The sequence below is a fragment of the Delphinapterus leucas genome, chromosome 11 (genome assembly GCF_059928025.1).
Source record: "Delphinapterus leucas isolate spDelLeu-1000000601 "Yukka" chromosome 11, BTC_Dleu_Yukka2, whole genome shotgun sequence".
In the NCBI taxonomy this organism is placed as follows: Eukaryota; Metazoa; Chordata; class Mammalia; order Artiodactyla; family Monodontidae; genus Delphinapterus; species Delphinapterus leucas.
The window spans coordinates 5,184,406-5,199,575 of NC_143139.1; the positions used below are offsets into that span (position 1 = coordinate 5,184,406).

General features: G+C 44.0%; 1 protein-coding gene across 2 annotated transcripts in view; it reads left to right on the plus strand.

The window, feature by feature from the left end:
• The window catches only part of NDUFA9 (NADH:ubiquinone oxidoreductase subunit A9), a 29,781-nt gene extending 15,347 nt beyond the window's left edge, over positions 1-14,434 (plus strand). The window contains exons 7-11 of one of the 2 annotated variants that reach the window (XM_022577352.3): positions 2,864-2,931; positions 4,063-4,139; positions 9,247-9,342; positions 11,640-11,706; positions 14,145-14,434. In XM_022577352.3, coding sequence (XP_022433060.1) covers positions 2,864-2,931; positions 4,063-4,139; positions 9,247-9,342; positions 11,640-11,706; positions 14,145-14,315 — 479 coding nt within the window. In that variant the 3' untranslated portion in view covers positions 14,316-14,434. The other variant, XM_089920163.1, reaches the window with a different exon arrangement.
• Positions 14,435-15,170: the final 736 nt, after the last annotated feature.

Sequence of the window (15,170 nt, forward strand, 5' to 3'; positions counted from 1 at the left end):
GCCTCATTTATACTTGGCCTACGAAGCCCCGGTTTTCTTAGTGCTGCCTCACTTTCAGTCTGTTTTCCAAGTCACTTAGGTGTTGGTTTTGAAAGACAAAGAGGTAGCATCCTACTTTGTCAGACACATGTGATAGGTCATAAGAGTGGGGTCCTAACCCGCAGGATTAGTGGCCTTAGGAAAAGAGGAAGAGAGAGATCATTCTCTCCCTCCCTGTGTGCCCTGAGGAAAAGCCATGTGAGAACGTAGCCGGCTGCCTGTAAGCCAGGAAGAGAGCTCTCACCAGGAACCAGATCAGCCGATACCTTGATCTTGGACTTTCCTGCGTCCAGAGCTATGAGAAAATAAATTTCTCTTGTTTAAATAAGCCACTCAGTCTGTGGTATTTTATTGTGGCAGTCCGAGCAGACCACACAGTCTTAACCATTTCTAAGTGTACAGTTCAGTACCGTTATGTGTATTCACGTTGTACTGCAAACAATCTCCGGAACTCTTTTCATCATGCAAAACTGAAGCTCTGTATCCATCAGACAACTTCCCATTCCCCCCTCCCCCCAGCCCCTGGCAACACCATTCTACTTTCTGTCTATGAATTTGACTACTCCAGGTACTTCATATAAGTGGAATCAGACAGTGTTTGTCTTTTTTGTGACTAGCTTATTTCACTTAGTATAATGTCTTCAAGGTCCATCCATGTTGTAGCATGTGACAGGATTTCCTTCCTTTTAAGCTGAATAATAATCCATTGTATGTATAGACCACATTTTGTTTATCCATTCGTCTGTCAGTGGACACTTGGGTTGCTTCCACCTTTGCATTATTTTATCTGAATAATGCTGCTATGAACATGGGTGTACAAATATCTCTTTGAGACCCTACTTTCAGTTCTCTGGGATATATATCCAGAAGTGAAAATGCTGGAGCATATCGTTCTGTTTTTAATTTTTGGAACTACCATGTGTTTTTCCTTAATGTCTGTACCATTTTACATTTCCACCAACAGTGCACAAGGTTCCAATTTTTCCATATCCCCGTCAACGCTTGTTATTTTCTGTTTCTTGATAGTATCCATCCTAATGGGTATGAGGTAATATCTGATGGTTTTGCCCTAATGATTAGTGATGTTGAGCATCTTTTCACGTGCTTGTTGTCCATTTGTATATCTTATTTGGAGAAATGTCTATTCATGTCCTCTGCTTATATTTTAATTGGGTGGTTCTTTGTCATTGTTGAATTGTAGGAGTTCTTTATACATTTTGGATAGTAACCCCCTTCCTATCAGACATATGATTTGCAAACATTTTCTCTCATTCTATAGGTTGCATTTTTACACTGTTAATTGTGTCCTTTGTTTCACAGAAGTTTTTAATTCTGATGTAGTCCAGTTTATCTATTTTTACTTTTGTTGCCTATACTTTTGGTGTCATAGCCAAGAAGTCATTGCTAAATCCGTTGTCGTGAAGCTTTTCCCCTGTGTTTTCTTCTCAGGGTTTTGTACTTTTAGCTCTTATGTTTTGGTCTTTGATCCATTTTGAGTTAATTTTTGTGTATGGTGTGAGGTAAGGTTCACTTTCATTCTTTAGCCTATGGATATTCAGTTTTCCCAGCATCATTTGTTGAAAAGACTATCATTTCTCCTTTGAATGGTGCTGGCACCTTGTCAAAAATTTTTTGGCCAGATGTGCAATGATTATATCTCTCTATTCCATTCCATTGGTCTATGTCTGTCTTTATGCCACTGTTTTGATCACTATACACTGTTCTGATTACTGTAGCTTTGTAGTAAGTTTTGAAATCAGGAAGTGTGAAACCTCCAACTCTTTTTCTTTTCTTTTTCAAGATTGTTTTGGCTATTTGGGGTGTCCATATTCCGTATGAATTTTAGAATGGAGTTTCCTGTCTTTCTGCAAAAAACACCATTGGGATTTGGATAGGGATTGCATTAAATCTGTAGACTGCTTTGGGTAGTATTGACATCTTAACAATACTAAGTTTTCCAATCCATGAACATGGGATGTCTTTCCATTTGTGTCTTTTTAAATTTCTTTCAGCAATGTTTTGTAGTTTTCAGTGTGCAAGTCTTTAACCAACTTGGTTTAGTCTTTCCCTAAGTATTTTGTTCTTTTGGATGCTCTTATAAATAATTTCTACTATTAAAAGTTTTTTTTAAGGGACTTCCCTGGTGGTCCAGTGGTGGGAACTCCATGCTTCCACTGCAGGGGGCACAGGTTCAGTCCCTTGTCCGGGAACTAAGATCCCAGAAGCCGCGTGGCGTGGCCAAAAAAAAAAAAAAAAAAAAGTTTTTTTAAGAAAATCTTTTTTTACCTTTACATTTAAGCCACTTGGGATTTTGTTTTGGCTTATGGCAAGATGTGAGCCATTTCTTTTTTGTTTTTTTCCTTCAGAGAGTAGAATGATTATCTCAGCGTCATCTATTAAATACTTCCATTCTCTACGTATTTGTGGTACTGCATTCATCATACACTAAATTCCTATTTTCACCTGCATCTTTCTCTGGGTTAGTTGTATTGCTGACCTGTTGGTTAGAATAGGGTGCAGGTAGAGTGCAGTCTTGGGAGTGGCCATGCGCTTAGCACTGCAGAGTGGAGGACAGGTAGACAAGCCGCCTGACTACTTTCCCTTGTTCTTTGTGTCCCTAAGTATTTGGCCCTTTTACTTTGTATGTTTGTTGTGTGAAAAACAAATGGCTGCCCCTCGTAGGACCATTAACTGCCTCAGAGTCAGCTACATTTATTTCCTTATTTTTACTACGCAAAATGGTTATGCCAGCTTGGGGCACCTGGAGATGCGTGGGTCTTCAGGCAGCCTAGGCCTTCTAAGAATGTTGTCTTTCTTCCGCCAGGTATTCGATGGTTTGGTGGTGTCCCTCTTATTTCCTTGGGCAAGAAGACAGTGAAACAACCAGTATATGTAAGTACCCTGGATAAAGGAGCTTTCTCTGAATTCAAGAGTCAGGTGATCAGTTTTCCAGTTTTATCCTAATCCTTAATTCCGTCATTTTCACCTTTGTCAGCTTGCTTTGACTGGTTGCCTCTCAGTTTACCTAAGAGGTACATGTATTCTCTGTCTTCACTTGTTCATTCATTTAAGAAAACTGTATTGAGCCCTTAATGTGCTAGGCACACCGCACGTCACTGGGAATATTGAGATGCTAATGACACAGACACACGTTGCTGTCCTCAAGATGGTCAGAGGCAGGTCAGCAAAACAATTGTCATGCAGCGTGATAAGTGCTACGACAGGAGAGGGTTTTACGTAAATATGTCAGAGGACACCTACTCCAGACTTGAGGGTCAGGGAAGGCCTCCAAGGAAATGACATCTTACGTGAGACCCTACAGATGATTCACATGCAGAGGGAGCGGTGTGTACAGGGGCCCAGAGGTAAGAGAGCATGTTGGAGTCCATGTTGTGTTGAACCAGGGTCTCTCAACTGGGGCATTGTGGACTTCCTGGGCCAGTAACGCTTTGCCGTGGCGGCTGCTGTGGAATGTGTGGCCGCATTCCTGGCCTCCAGCCACCAGGTGGCAGTAGCACCCCCCAAGCTGTGACAACTAAAACTGCCTCCAGGCATTTGCCGATGTCCCTTGGGGGCCAAAATCACCCCTAGTGAAAACCACGGGGTCTGAAATCATGTAAGATTATTATTATTTTTAAATTTCAAAATGGTAGAATATTGGCAGTTCCACGTTGTTTGGACTAATGGTTTGTGATAGCACAGTGACAGCGAGAGGAGGAGGAGGAGGGGGTGAGTTTGGAGCCGGTGGAGAGGCCTGGATGCCCGCGAGGCTAACTGGAGAAGGTATTCAGGTGACCCTCCCATGTGGAGGTTATTGAGCTCTTGAGATGTGGGTTCTTTTAGGAGCGTTCTGAAAAGACAATGACATCATCTTAATCTTATCATTCTGTTGTTGTTGTGATCCATGTGGCCTGCTTTCCTTCCTTCCTCCCTCCCCTCCTCCCTTTCTTCCTTTCTCTCCCCCATCTCTCTGTTTCTCTCTCTTTCAACAGTTACTTAAACATGTGTTATAATTTCTTGTAGATTGTGGATGTCACCAAAGGAATTGTTAATGCAATTAAGGATCCAGATGCCAGAGGGAAAACTTTTGCCTTTGTTGGGTAGGTGGCTGGAGTTTGACTTTAAAATAGTGCAGCCTGTTAAAATGAAAGAACCGTGATTTACGACAACAATGATTTCTAAACATGCGCTCACAGGTCTGTCGGTTGCATTTTTCAGTGTCTTTCTTGGATGATATTTATTCCAGAAACCTTACTGTCTTGGCCCTGAGGCCAGTATATCTCAAAGAACCATCCAAAGGCCATCATTATCAGAAGCTCCTGAATGCTTATATTAAGTCCGAATTGAGGGAACCTAGGAATCTGCTTGAGTAAATGATTCTTCTGTCACCAAAGTCTGAGAACCCCTGCCCTAGACTATTACGTAGCCTTAGTTCAGTGACCCCCAAGGATGGTTTTGTGCTACTCCAGTGATGTTTTTAATATATCAAAGGAGAATCAAACAAAACACTTTTAGGGAATAAGTACAGTTGCAAAATCAAATTAATTTTGCTAGATTATCACGATGCCCCAGAAGGTTGGAAATGGCTGGCTTAGGGTACAGCTTCTAGGGCTTTGCAAGACTGATCATTTGTTATATGCTCTCTTTGTTGAAATTCGCTCTCGGGAAAAATGGGGCACAGTTAAGCTATGTGACTCACCTGAAATTATTCAGTCATCTCACAGCTAGGTTTAGGACCTTTTTACTGAATTAATTAAAACTAAAACACTAAGACCCGGGCTTCCCTGGTGGCGCAGTGGTTAAGAATCCGCCTGCCAGTGCAGGGGACACAGGTTCGAGCCCTGGTCCAGGAAGATCCCACATGCCGCGGAGCAATAAAGCCCGTGCGCCACAACTACTGAGCCTGTGCTCTAGAGCCCCTGAGCCACAGCTACTGAAGCCTGCACGCCTAGAGCCCGTGCTCCGCAACAAGAGAAGCCACCACAATGAGAAGCCCGCACACAGCAATGAAGAGTAGCCCCCGCTCACTGCAACTAAGAGAAAAGCCCGCGCGCAGCAACGAAGACCGAACGTAGCCAAAAATAAATAAATTAAAATAAAATAAATTAAAAAAACAAAACACTAAGACTCAATCTGCCCAGTGGAAAAGTACCAAATTCACCTAATAATTGGCCCAGAATCCTACTTGCTTCTTGAGAAAAGGCATTCTGCTCTCCAAGCCAGGAGACGTGGTATATTTTCCCAGCATTATGGATTCATATATTGTCACGTTTCATTATCACTATAGATTTAGTTTAGTAAAGTTTTTTTTCAGTGCAAAAAACTCTGTATTGTGTTTCCATGTCAACCAGCTGCTGGAAGATGTATGTCTCCCTGAGTTCCCAATTTAGTACATTAGTGTATAATCAGTTATATACTCTAGGAAAATTATTTACAAAAAAAGTGTTCAGCACGGTTTCCATAAAACACTAGGCTCAAAAGATACCAGGTTCTAGTCAAGAGATATTTAGACCAGGATTCCGAGGAATAGATGAGCAGAAATGGTTTTATAGACTCTGCTTACTGCTCAGTGGAGATGCTCTGGGATGAGTTAGCCATTGTCCTCTTTACCTTTGCCCAGCCAGTCCAGCCTCTTTGCCAGGCGGCAGTAGGTCATACTTATCTGACACAGTGGTGGGAAAAGTAAGATACACAGGGAAGTGTAGGCATTTTTTCTTGCAATATTGTAAATGTGCATGCACACTTCTCTTCAGCCCCAGGGGAAAACTTTGTTTATTTCCCTGAGGCTAAGGCAGAGGCCTGAATTTAATTTTGCTCGTAGTTTTTTCGTAGTTATTAATTACATGATGTTGGTTCATTTTATCAATCGTCCATTTAATATCTGTTGATACACACATACATACACAAAACTGAGAACCAGTAAACAAGTTCAGCAAGGTTACAAGGCACAATATCAATATATAAAGATCAGTTTCCATACATTAGCAAATGAACAGTCTGAAAATAAAGAAAATAATTTTATTCACAGTAGCATCAAAAAAATAAAATACTTAGGTATAAATTTAACAAAAGAAATACAAGACTTATATACTGAAAATCACCTAACATTGAGGAGGAAAATGAAGGAAGACCTAAGTAAATGGAAAGACATTTCATGTTCACGGGTTGGAAGAGTCAATATTGTTAAAATGGCAATTTTCCCCAATTGATCTGTATATTCAACTCGATCTTATCAAAATTTGAGCATGCTTTTTTGCAGAAATTGACAAATTGATTCTAAATTTATACGGAAATGCAAAAGACCCACAATAGCCAAAACCATTTTGACAAAGAAAAATAAAGTTGGAGCACTTAAGCTTTCCAATTTCAAAACTTACTTGAAAGCTATAATTATAGAGACAATGTGGTACTGGCATAAGAATAGACAAAGAAGTCAATTAAACAGAATTGATAGCCTAGAAATCAGCCTTTATGTTTATGGACGATAGATTTTTGCCAGAGGTGCCTTGATATTGCAATGGGGAAATGATAATCTTTTCAACAATGGTACTATCCACATGCAAAAAGATGAACATAGATTCTGATTTCACAGCATACATCAAAAAATTAACATAGATCCAAGACCTAACTGTAAGGGTTAAACTATAAAACTTTTGGAAGAAACGTTTAAAAATCTTCTAGACCTGGGGTTAGGCAAAGATTTTGTAGATACGACATCAAAAGCATACTCCATCAAAGAAAAAAATGGATAAATTACACTTCACTGAAATTAAAAACTTCCGTACTTCATAAGACATCATTAAGAAAAAGATGAAAAGACAAGATCATCAGCTAAAAGGCAGGATGGGGTGGGTGAGAGAGGTATATGGAAAATTTGAGGATGGAGAAGAAGATAGGAAGCACTCCCTGAGAGAAGAGGAAAAGAGCACTCCTGGGAGCGCACAGTAGGACTGCAAAGCAGAGCTGAGCCTTCCCCTTGAAATTCATGATCAGAAATGTAAGGGGAAGCCAGTTAGCCCAGGGCTGTTTTCTCTGCAACTGTGTCTTGCTGGGGGTTCAGGCACAAAGAAGGCAGATACTTGGATTAACCCGAGAAGGGGTTTTGCTGTGCTAGGATAGTGGAGAGGTGCTGGGGACAAGGTTTTGCTGAGGATATTTGCAGAGGAATGACTACAGTGTGGAACCGTGAGATCTAAGCTGGGAAGGACACGGCCTTCAGTGTACCTTTCTCTGAGCAGGGGCACGTAGACCAGTCTTGGAGTCACAGTTAATGGAACACAAAGGGCTTTAGAAGAGCTGAAGAGCAAGTGTATGACATAGTTAGTTTGCCCAAGATACCAGGACTGCTTGTCATCATGAAGATTGCAGTTGTTCTTTGGCATAGCATGTATTATATGCAGTGATTTCTGGAACTTGAAGGAAGCTATCTGAGGGCTTTGTCTGGTAGTTCCCCTAGCTGACATTTTCTTTTTTGTTTTTTTTTTTGTTTTGGGGTGGGTTTTTTTTGTGAAAATGTCAGAATGATGAGGTTCTCACAGAATTGCCTTAATTCAGCTCTCAGCTGTCACAGGCTTTCTAAGGCAAAGAGATTAGGAAATGGGTGAAGAGATATTAAAGTGTGTTATAAGCAATAATAGTTACTAAAACTGGGTTATACTATTCAGATCGGTGGAATAGAACGGGAAGTCCAGAAACAGTCTCAAATATATGTAAGAATAGAGTGTGATAAGGGTGATATTTCAAAATATGGGGAAAGGGTAGATTTTTCAGTAAATGTTGATAACATCTTTATCCTGTATTAATACAAAAATACATGGCAGGATGACTTATTTTATGGGTAAAAAACCAAAGCATTAGAATAAATATGTGGACATTTATTTATGTCACTAGTGACTATAGAGGGATTTTCTAAACATAAAACCAAACAGTGAAGTAAAAGAAGTCAGTAGTTTTGATTAAATGAACTGTTTAAACTTCTGTATGCCACAAGACAATTAAACATTAAAAGGCAGTAATATAAACAATAAAAGATATTTCCAACTGTATCATTAAAATATAAAAATTTTTACAAACCATTCTTATAGAAAGAGACTCCAGGAGGAAAGAGAGAAAAGCAATAAATGTAAATGGCCAAAAATATATGAAGAAAAAAATTAATCTCTAATATTAAAGTAATGCTAATTAAAATGTTGAGGTACCTTTTTCTACCTGGCAGATGAACAAAATTTTGTTTGCTCATTTTTTTATGACTAAACTCATTTTTGGTGAGGGGCGTACTAGCATTTTCTATTAAGTTGATATAACCTCTTTGGAAGAGGTTTGATAAAAGCCTTAAAATGTCAAAATATACTTTGAGCTAGTTCTATTTCTAGAATATATTACAGATACATAATTATGGATATATAGAAACATTTGCAACAAGAATGTTCATTAAAACATTATTTTAAAAAAGAAAAATATTTTTAGTAGCTTAAATATCCAAAACCTGAGAATTGGTGATACAATAATTATGATTACCTGCAATACAATACGGGCAACCATTAAGCATGCACTAGAATATTTAGTGACACAGAAAGATGATTGGGATTTAACGTTAAATGAAAAAGACATTACAGAATACGATGACCTGTGTGATCTTACATTTATAAAAGCAAAAAATGTAGAAGGGGATGAGGGACTTCCCTGGTGGCGCAGTGGTTAGGAATCCGCCTGCCAATGCAGGGGACACGGGTTCGATCACTGGTCCAGGAAGATCCCACGTGCCACGGAGCAACTAAGCCCGTGTGCCACAGCTACTGAAGCCTACACCTAGAGCCCATGCTCCACAACAAGAGAAGCCACTGCAATGAGAAGCCCGCACACTGCAATGAAGAGTAGCCCCCGCTCGCTGCAACTAGAGAAAGACCACGCGCAGCAACGAAGACCTAATGCAGCCAAAAAATAAATAAATAAAAGTAAATAAATCAATGAAATTTTTAAATAAATTAAATTAAATTTAAATATAAGGGGATGAGAAGTTAAGTTTATTATTATATATTAAGTTTATTAACTTCATCTTTGGTGGGTGGTTTTTCTTTGTGCTAATCTGTATTTCCTATAGTGCTTATGTGTTTCCTTTTTCATAAGAAAGATGTTATTTTGTAAAACTAAGAACGAAAGTTTGTGAGGAGCAAATAATCTGAAGAACTGTGAATTTTCTGTTTGTAGGCCCAGTCGGTACGTCCTCTTTGACCTGGTGCAATACATCTTTGCCGTGGCTCACAGACCCTTCCTGGCATACCCTTTGCCACATTTTGTCTATCAGTAAGTAAAGCGCTACTTTTTGTGCCTTCTAGAAAAGAGCTAACTAGAGACTTCATTTGTAATGCTCCCACCCAGGGGTTAGAGGGAGTACGTCCATTGCAGTGAAATCTGGGAATCTGTAACCAGGAGGTGCTTCTGATATCTTGACAGTCATCTAGGAAAGAGCCAGAGGAGTCTAAGAAAGGGAATGTTGATTTGTGGGTGAGAAAAACACTGTGTTGGAAGGTTGAATCTGCAGGTCTTCAGATTCTCCTGTTAGAAGCCACTGGGTTTAATTGGCAGCGTCTTGCTTGGCAGGTCATGTGAAGGAGCAATCAAGTTTCCCTCTGTTTCATCCACTCACCCAGGAGGGGAAAGGGGCCCTCCTTCATTAAGGCAGTCTGATCCCGGGGTTGGGGAAAGGAGCCAGGTCAATTCAGCCGCTTCCTGCAGTTGCCTTATTTGCTGTTCCTGCTTCTTGCTTCACTTCTCCCCTCTGTAGGTTTAGCATCTTGGAATGATCACACACTGAGGTCCTGGTCAGGGAGACTTTTCACATCCAGTTTGCCAGAGATTGACTGATGAAGCAACACAGCAGCTCACTTCTTCATTCGTTTGGTCATTCAGTCATTCAACAAACATTTCTTGTTGACAACTGGGTCTTAGGCAATGTACCAGGCACTCAGGATGTTACAGTAAACCCTCAGAAAAGCTTCTGACCTAACAGAAGTATCAGAGAGATGACAGTTAGAAGGCAGTGTGATGGTAATGTTTGTTGGGAGTGTTCCGTCTTTCAGGCTGCCTTCTTCCTCTCATTTAACACTCCCAGCGACTCCGAGGTGAGCGGGGCAGAGTGGGGACTGAGTGGAAGAGCAGGGCTGAGGAGTATCTCCATTTAAAGGACCAGCGGAGCAAGAGCAGTTTGTCAGGGGGGCTAGAAGAGAGTAACCAGAGGCTCAAGTGAGAAATGGAGAGACTTTGGCCTCCTGGGCACCAAAGGAAAGGGCGTGCTTTAAGGAGGGAATGCCGTTTAAGGAGAGGAGCTTTGCTATTTTGTTCACATCTGTGTCTTCAGCACCTAGAACGGTGTTAGGCACACAGTAGGCCTTTTGTTAATGTTTATGGAATGAAATGCTGTAGAAAAGTCAGGTAAGATAAAGACCAAAGGGCATCGACTGGAGCTAGCGGTGAGGTCATTTGTGGCGGGGGCCTCGGGGCAGTGGAGGGGTATCAGCCAGTTTGCAGGGAGCTGCTTTCGCGGTTGTGCCTACGCCTGAGGCTTATCCTGGAGCTGGCATATGGCCATGGCGTGGCCCCCGAGGACCCAAAAATACAGACTGGAGGTGATCTGTTAGCGTAGGACCAGAGCAGAGGATTGTAAGCGGTGTGTTTTGTTTCGTTTTTGTAAGCCAGCGAAGTGGCCTTTTTTTGGCCATTGGAACAGGTCGGCTGGAATCTGAGGCTTGCTGTGTTCCTGGAGAAATTCTGACCAATCTTCAGCTCCCTTTTTCACTTTTTTATGCCTCCCTTTGGGATGTTTTTCAGGTCTTTAAAAAGCTGCGGAACCCTGGGTTTGATGACTTTTGACCTAAAGGCCCATTAGGACAATCAGATAAGAGCAGAGCCGGCCTGGCCGTAGGGGTGGTTGCTGCTCAAAGCACATGCTCCCAGCTCTGCCTCCAGTCCTCTGTGGGGGCCCCGAGGAACTCCTAGGGGCCTCCCTGTCCTGAAGACACGTGAGACGGAACTCAGGTGGCAGATAAGGAGACCCCGGGTTTCAGTAGGGTGAAGAGATGGTGCTGAGGAAGCAGGAGGCCCCTCTTGTCCGGGTTTTCTCTTGGCTTCCTCATTTGAACCGTAGATCTTAGGCATCTCCTTACTTTTGGATTTTTTGGTTCTCTCGGGTCCCCTACTTTTAAGGCTCACGCTTTCTATCTTGCATACCACCTGGCTCGCCCTGTGTCCTTGACAGAAGCCTGTTTGAACGTCTGGGGCTTAACTTTGATTGAATGTGACAGGTGTCGCTGGACGTTGGATCTTTTGCGTTTGTCTCGTTGCTGAGGCAGCTGTACTGTAAGCTTTTCCGATTCACTGTCCCTTTGGTGGGCGCCTGGGAGAGCCACAGGGAGGAGATGAGGCCGTTGGCGTGAAAGGCGAGGCGACCTCCCAGGCACTGGGGCCAGGAGGTTCGGATGTTTGTTCGTTTCTTTAAAAACCTGCGGTGACTTCCTGGCTCCCCGGCAGCCTCCCTTGCTTGCTTGGCTTGAACATCGAGCAGAGACGCTCACCACGTGTGCCGTGTTCTTTCCTCTTTCCAGATGGCTAGGTCGACTCTTTGAAATTAGTCCGTTTGAGCCCTGGACCACGAGGGACAAAGTGGAGCGGGTGAGTATGAGGGTGATGAACACTTGCCCGGGCGGATGCCGGGCAGAGAGCCGCGGAGATGGGTGAGTGAGTGTCGAGATAGCTCACGGGCTCGCCTGGCTTAGCTCCACGTGCTTGTCTGCCATCCTCGTGCACAAAATGCACCCACGCCCAGGCTCTCCGGGGTCCTATCTAACATTTTCAATTTTCCTTTCTCCGCTGGATCATCTCCATCCACGTACAGACAGACAAGCCTTAACACTAGCTCTGTGTGTTTTTAAAGGCCAAAGTCCCTCCCTGGGCCCATCGTGTCTGGCCGCTGCCCTGTTTGTCTGTGTCCGTGTGCATCAGGCTCCTCAGAAGAGCTGTCTCTACCTGTGGTTGACAGCTTCTTACCTCCTTCTTGCTCTAACCCACTCCTGGCTTTTATTTCCTTGTCTCCCCGAACCCGGCTCTGTTCCCGGTCACCTGTGACCTCTGTGCCGCCAACTCCAGCGGTCAGCACTCTGACCTGCCCTCACCCCATCTGTGAGCCACATTGGTCAGAGGCGCCGCTCCTGTCCTCTTGAAACCCCGGTTTCCACTTGCGCTCTCCACATTCTCTTGCTTCTCGTGCTCACTCGGCCTCCCTGGTTCACCCTCCGTCCCTGGTCTCTGACGGTGGGGACCAAGGGCTCTGTCCTCAGCCCTTTCCTGTCCTTGCTCTTTCTCTGAGCGACCCTCATCTCGCCCCGGGCTCCGGCTGCTGTCTGTGAGCTCCTGGCAGCGGCTTCAACTCCAGCCCTGGATGGCCTCCCCGCCCACCCAGTGGCAGGCCTCACATCTGTTTAGCTGTGTAATAGTTATCCGAAACACGGCTTGTCCGAGAGTACAATGGCAAACCTGCTTCTCTCCTAGCCCCTCTCAGCTCAATTAATGATATCACTGTTCTCTCTGTTGCTCAAGCCAAAAATCTGGAAATCCTCCATGATTTCTTCCTTTCCTTACCCATCTAGACAGTACTGCCCCATCCTTCCTGCTGTGATGGAAATGTTCTGTCATCTCTAGTGTTCAGAAAGTAGCCACTAGCAACAGTGACTGTGGAACGCCTGAAATATGGCTAGTGTGACTGCAGAAATGAGATTTGAGTTTTCTTAAATTCGTGTTGGACAGCACAGGTCTGGCCCATCAGCAGGTATTGATGGGAAACCAGCTGTGTGCCCGATCTCACCTCCCTCTTCCTACCTTTCTATTCAGCTTTTTACTATGAAAATGTTTATAATAGCATTGAAAATTCTCCACTTCCAGAAGGGTAGAGGAAATAGTCATCTCCACTCTACCCACTCTGATCCAGGAGGGTAGCTCATTCCTTCCGTAGCCTCTGGACCAGCTCCCGCTGCCTCTCGTCCCCTGCAGTGCGCTGATCCCTTCCCATCTGGCTGTCTCCAAGCTGGTCTCCCTCACTGATCGTTTGCCCACTGCGTGTAGAAGTGTTTCTAGGGAGGAGACAAAATAAAATACACACATTCTGCCGTCTCTACCTTTGAAAATCTATTGGCCTTTTACCAACAAGCAACAGCCAGGGTGTCCTCTGAATGTTAACTTAAAAGCTAAAATGTTAACAAGATGGAAACATAGTCCTTGGGGAACAGATGTGAACAGGCAGCTGTTATCCCAAGGTGTCCTTTCTGTGTTCAGGAAAGATCGGGCGGGAGAACTGGTGGCCAGGACGCTTCAGCGTGTCTGCCGGATGCACCTCTTACATTTGTCACTGAGGAAGTGTTGGGGCAGCAGGCTGCTGGGTTTTGGATTTGATCTGGGGAGGCAGCTTGACAGCTCTTCGGTGGAAGGATGGGCAGACGTGCTCAGGTGGGAGGATGGGGGTGCATGCTGCTCTGGGTGTAGACCGAGCCTCTTCGTTTGCTTGCGGATGAGCCGGGGTCTTTGGAATCTCAGGGCTCACCCTCCTTTCCTCCAAACAAGGTGGGTTTGGATTTTTAGATCTATAGTCAGCATTAGTCAGCCAGGTTGAGTTAGAGCTGGAGACAAAGGTTCTTGGATTGTCGCGGAATAATCTTGATTCAGCAAAACCGAGGCAGAAAGCTGTGCTAGGAGAACAGGCCCAGGGGATGCTCGGGATGGGCTGGTTTTGCCTCAGCCCCTGTTTCTTTACTGAGCCTCACAGATGTGACGACCTTTCTGCTCCAGCCCAGACTGACTGCTGTTTAACCCTCACCGGAGCCTGTGTTTTGTACTCGCGGATAGACCTTGAGCTGACACTTGCCTTTCCCTCCACAAGCCCTTTTCTGTGGTCTGCTTTCAGTGGTTCTGGGCATCAACCCCTGCCCCGTATCCTTTGAACCCAGTGAAGTCTCAGCAGCGGGACTCGGGCCGGCTTGCGGGTTGGAGCGTTTGCGAAGCCAGCGCTCCGTGTCCCTGGCTGCTTTTCAGTGCTCTCTGCGCGTCTTGTTTACTCACAGGTTCACATCACAGACATGACCCTGCCTCACCTGCCCGGCCTGGAAGACCTGGGTATTCAGGCCACGCCCCTGGAGCTCAAGGCCATCGAGGTGCTGCGACGTCACCGCACGTACCGCTGGCTGTCTTCTGAGATTGAAGATGTGAAGCCGGCCAAGACAGTCACTGTTTAGTGGCCCCTGAGCTGCCCTTGGTTTTTGGTGTCATTCGGGTCACTAGCGACCAGGCCACCTTTGGCAGAGAATCCTGTACATAGTGCATAAGAGCCCCTATTAAAACATCTGAGATCAGATTCTTTGCCAACATTTTCTTTCTTGATTTACAAAGGGAGAGATTCAGCCATCTAGAATTTGAGCATTATTTTCTTTAAATTTATATATTTAATGCTGACACATATATATCTTATTCTCTGAAATCCTGGAAGATTTGAGTGTCCTTCTGTCAGGCCACTTCTTGTGAATGTTCCGGAAGATGAGAACTGCTTTTTAAGGTCAGAATATTGTGAAGCCCCCGTGTGATATATGATGCCTTTTAATAAACACTAATTGAGAAAAGACACAATGTCCCATAACTAATCTGAATTTATCCACACTTTGGGTATTTTTAAACGTTTATCTTAATGATCTCTACACACATTTAAAATATAGTACATACATGGAAAACCGTTGTCTGTAGCCATGGATCCTCCGACTACCTGCAATAATTCCATAGTCCTCTGCCCAGATCTGAACTTGCCGAGGTCTCTACCCGCCTGCGGTTAGGACCGCCTCTAGATGGTTTCAGACACGTGGGTGTACAGGGATCCCCTGCCGTGTAAAGGAGTGCCAGCGCTTCGGAATTAGGACTGTTTGCATAAGTTGTCAACCTCACAGCCGAGATCCAGATGCACAGTTGGTTCAGTGTCGGCAAGTCCCTCAGGACAGTATGATGAAAAACTCCCAGGGTTTGTGGTGAAGCTAATGCACCACCTTCCTAGGCGGCCCAGGGTTGGTCATGCAGCCGACTGCAGTGCAGTGCCTCAATCTGTG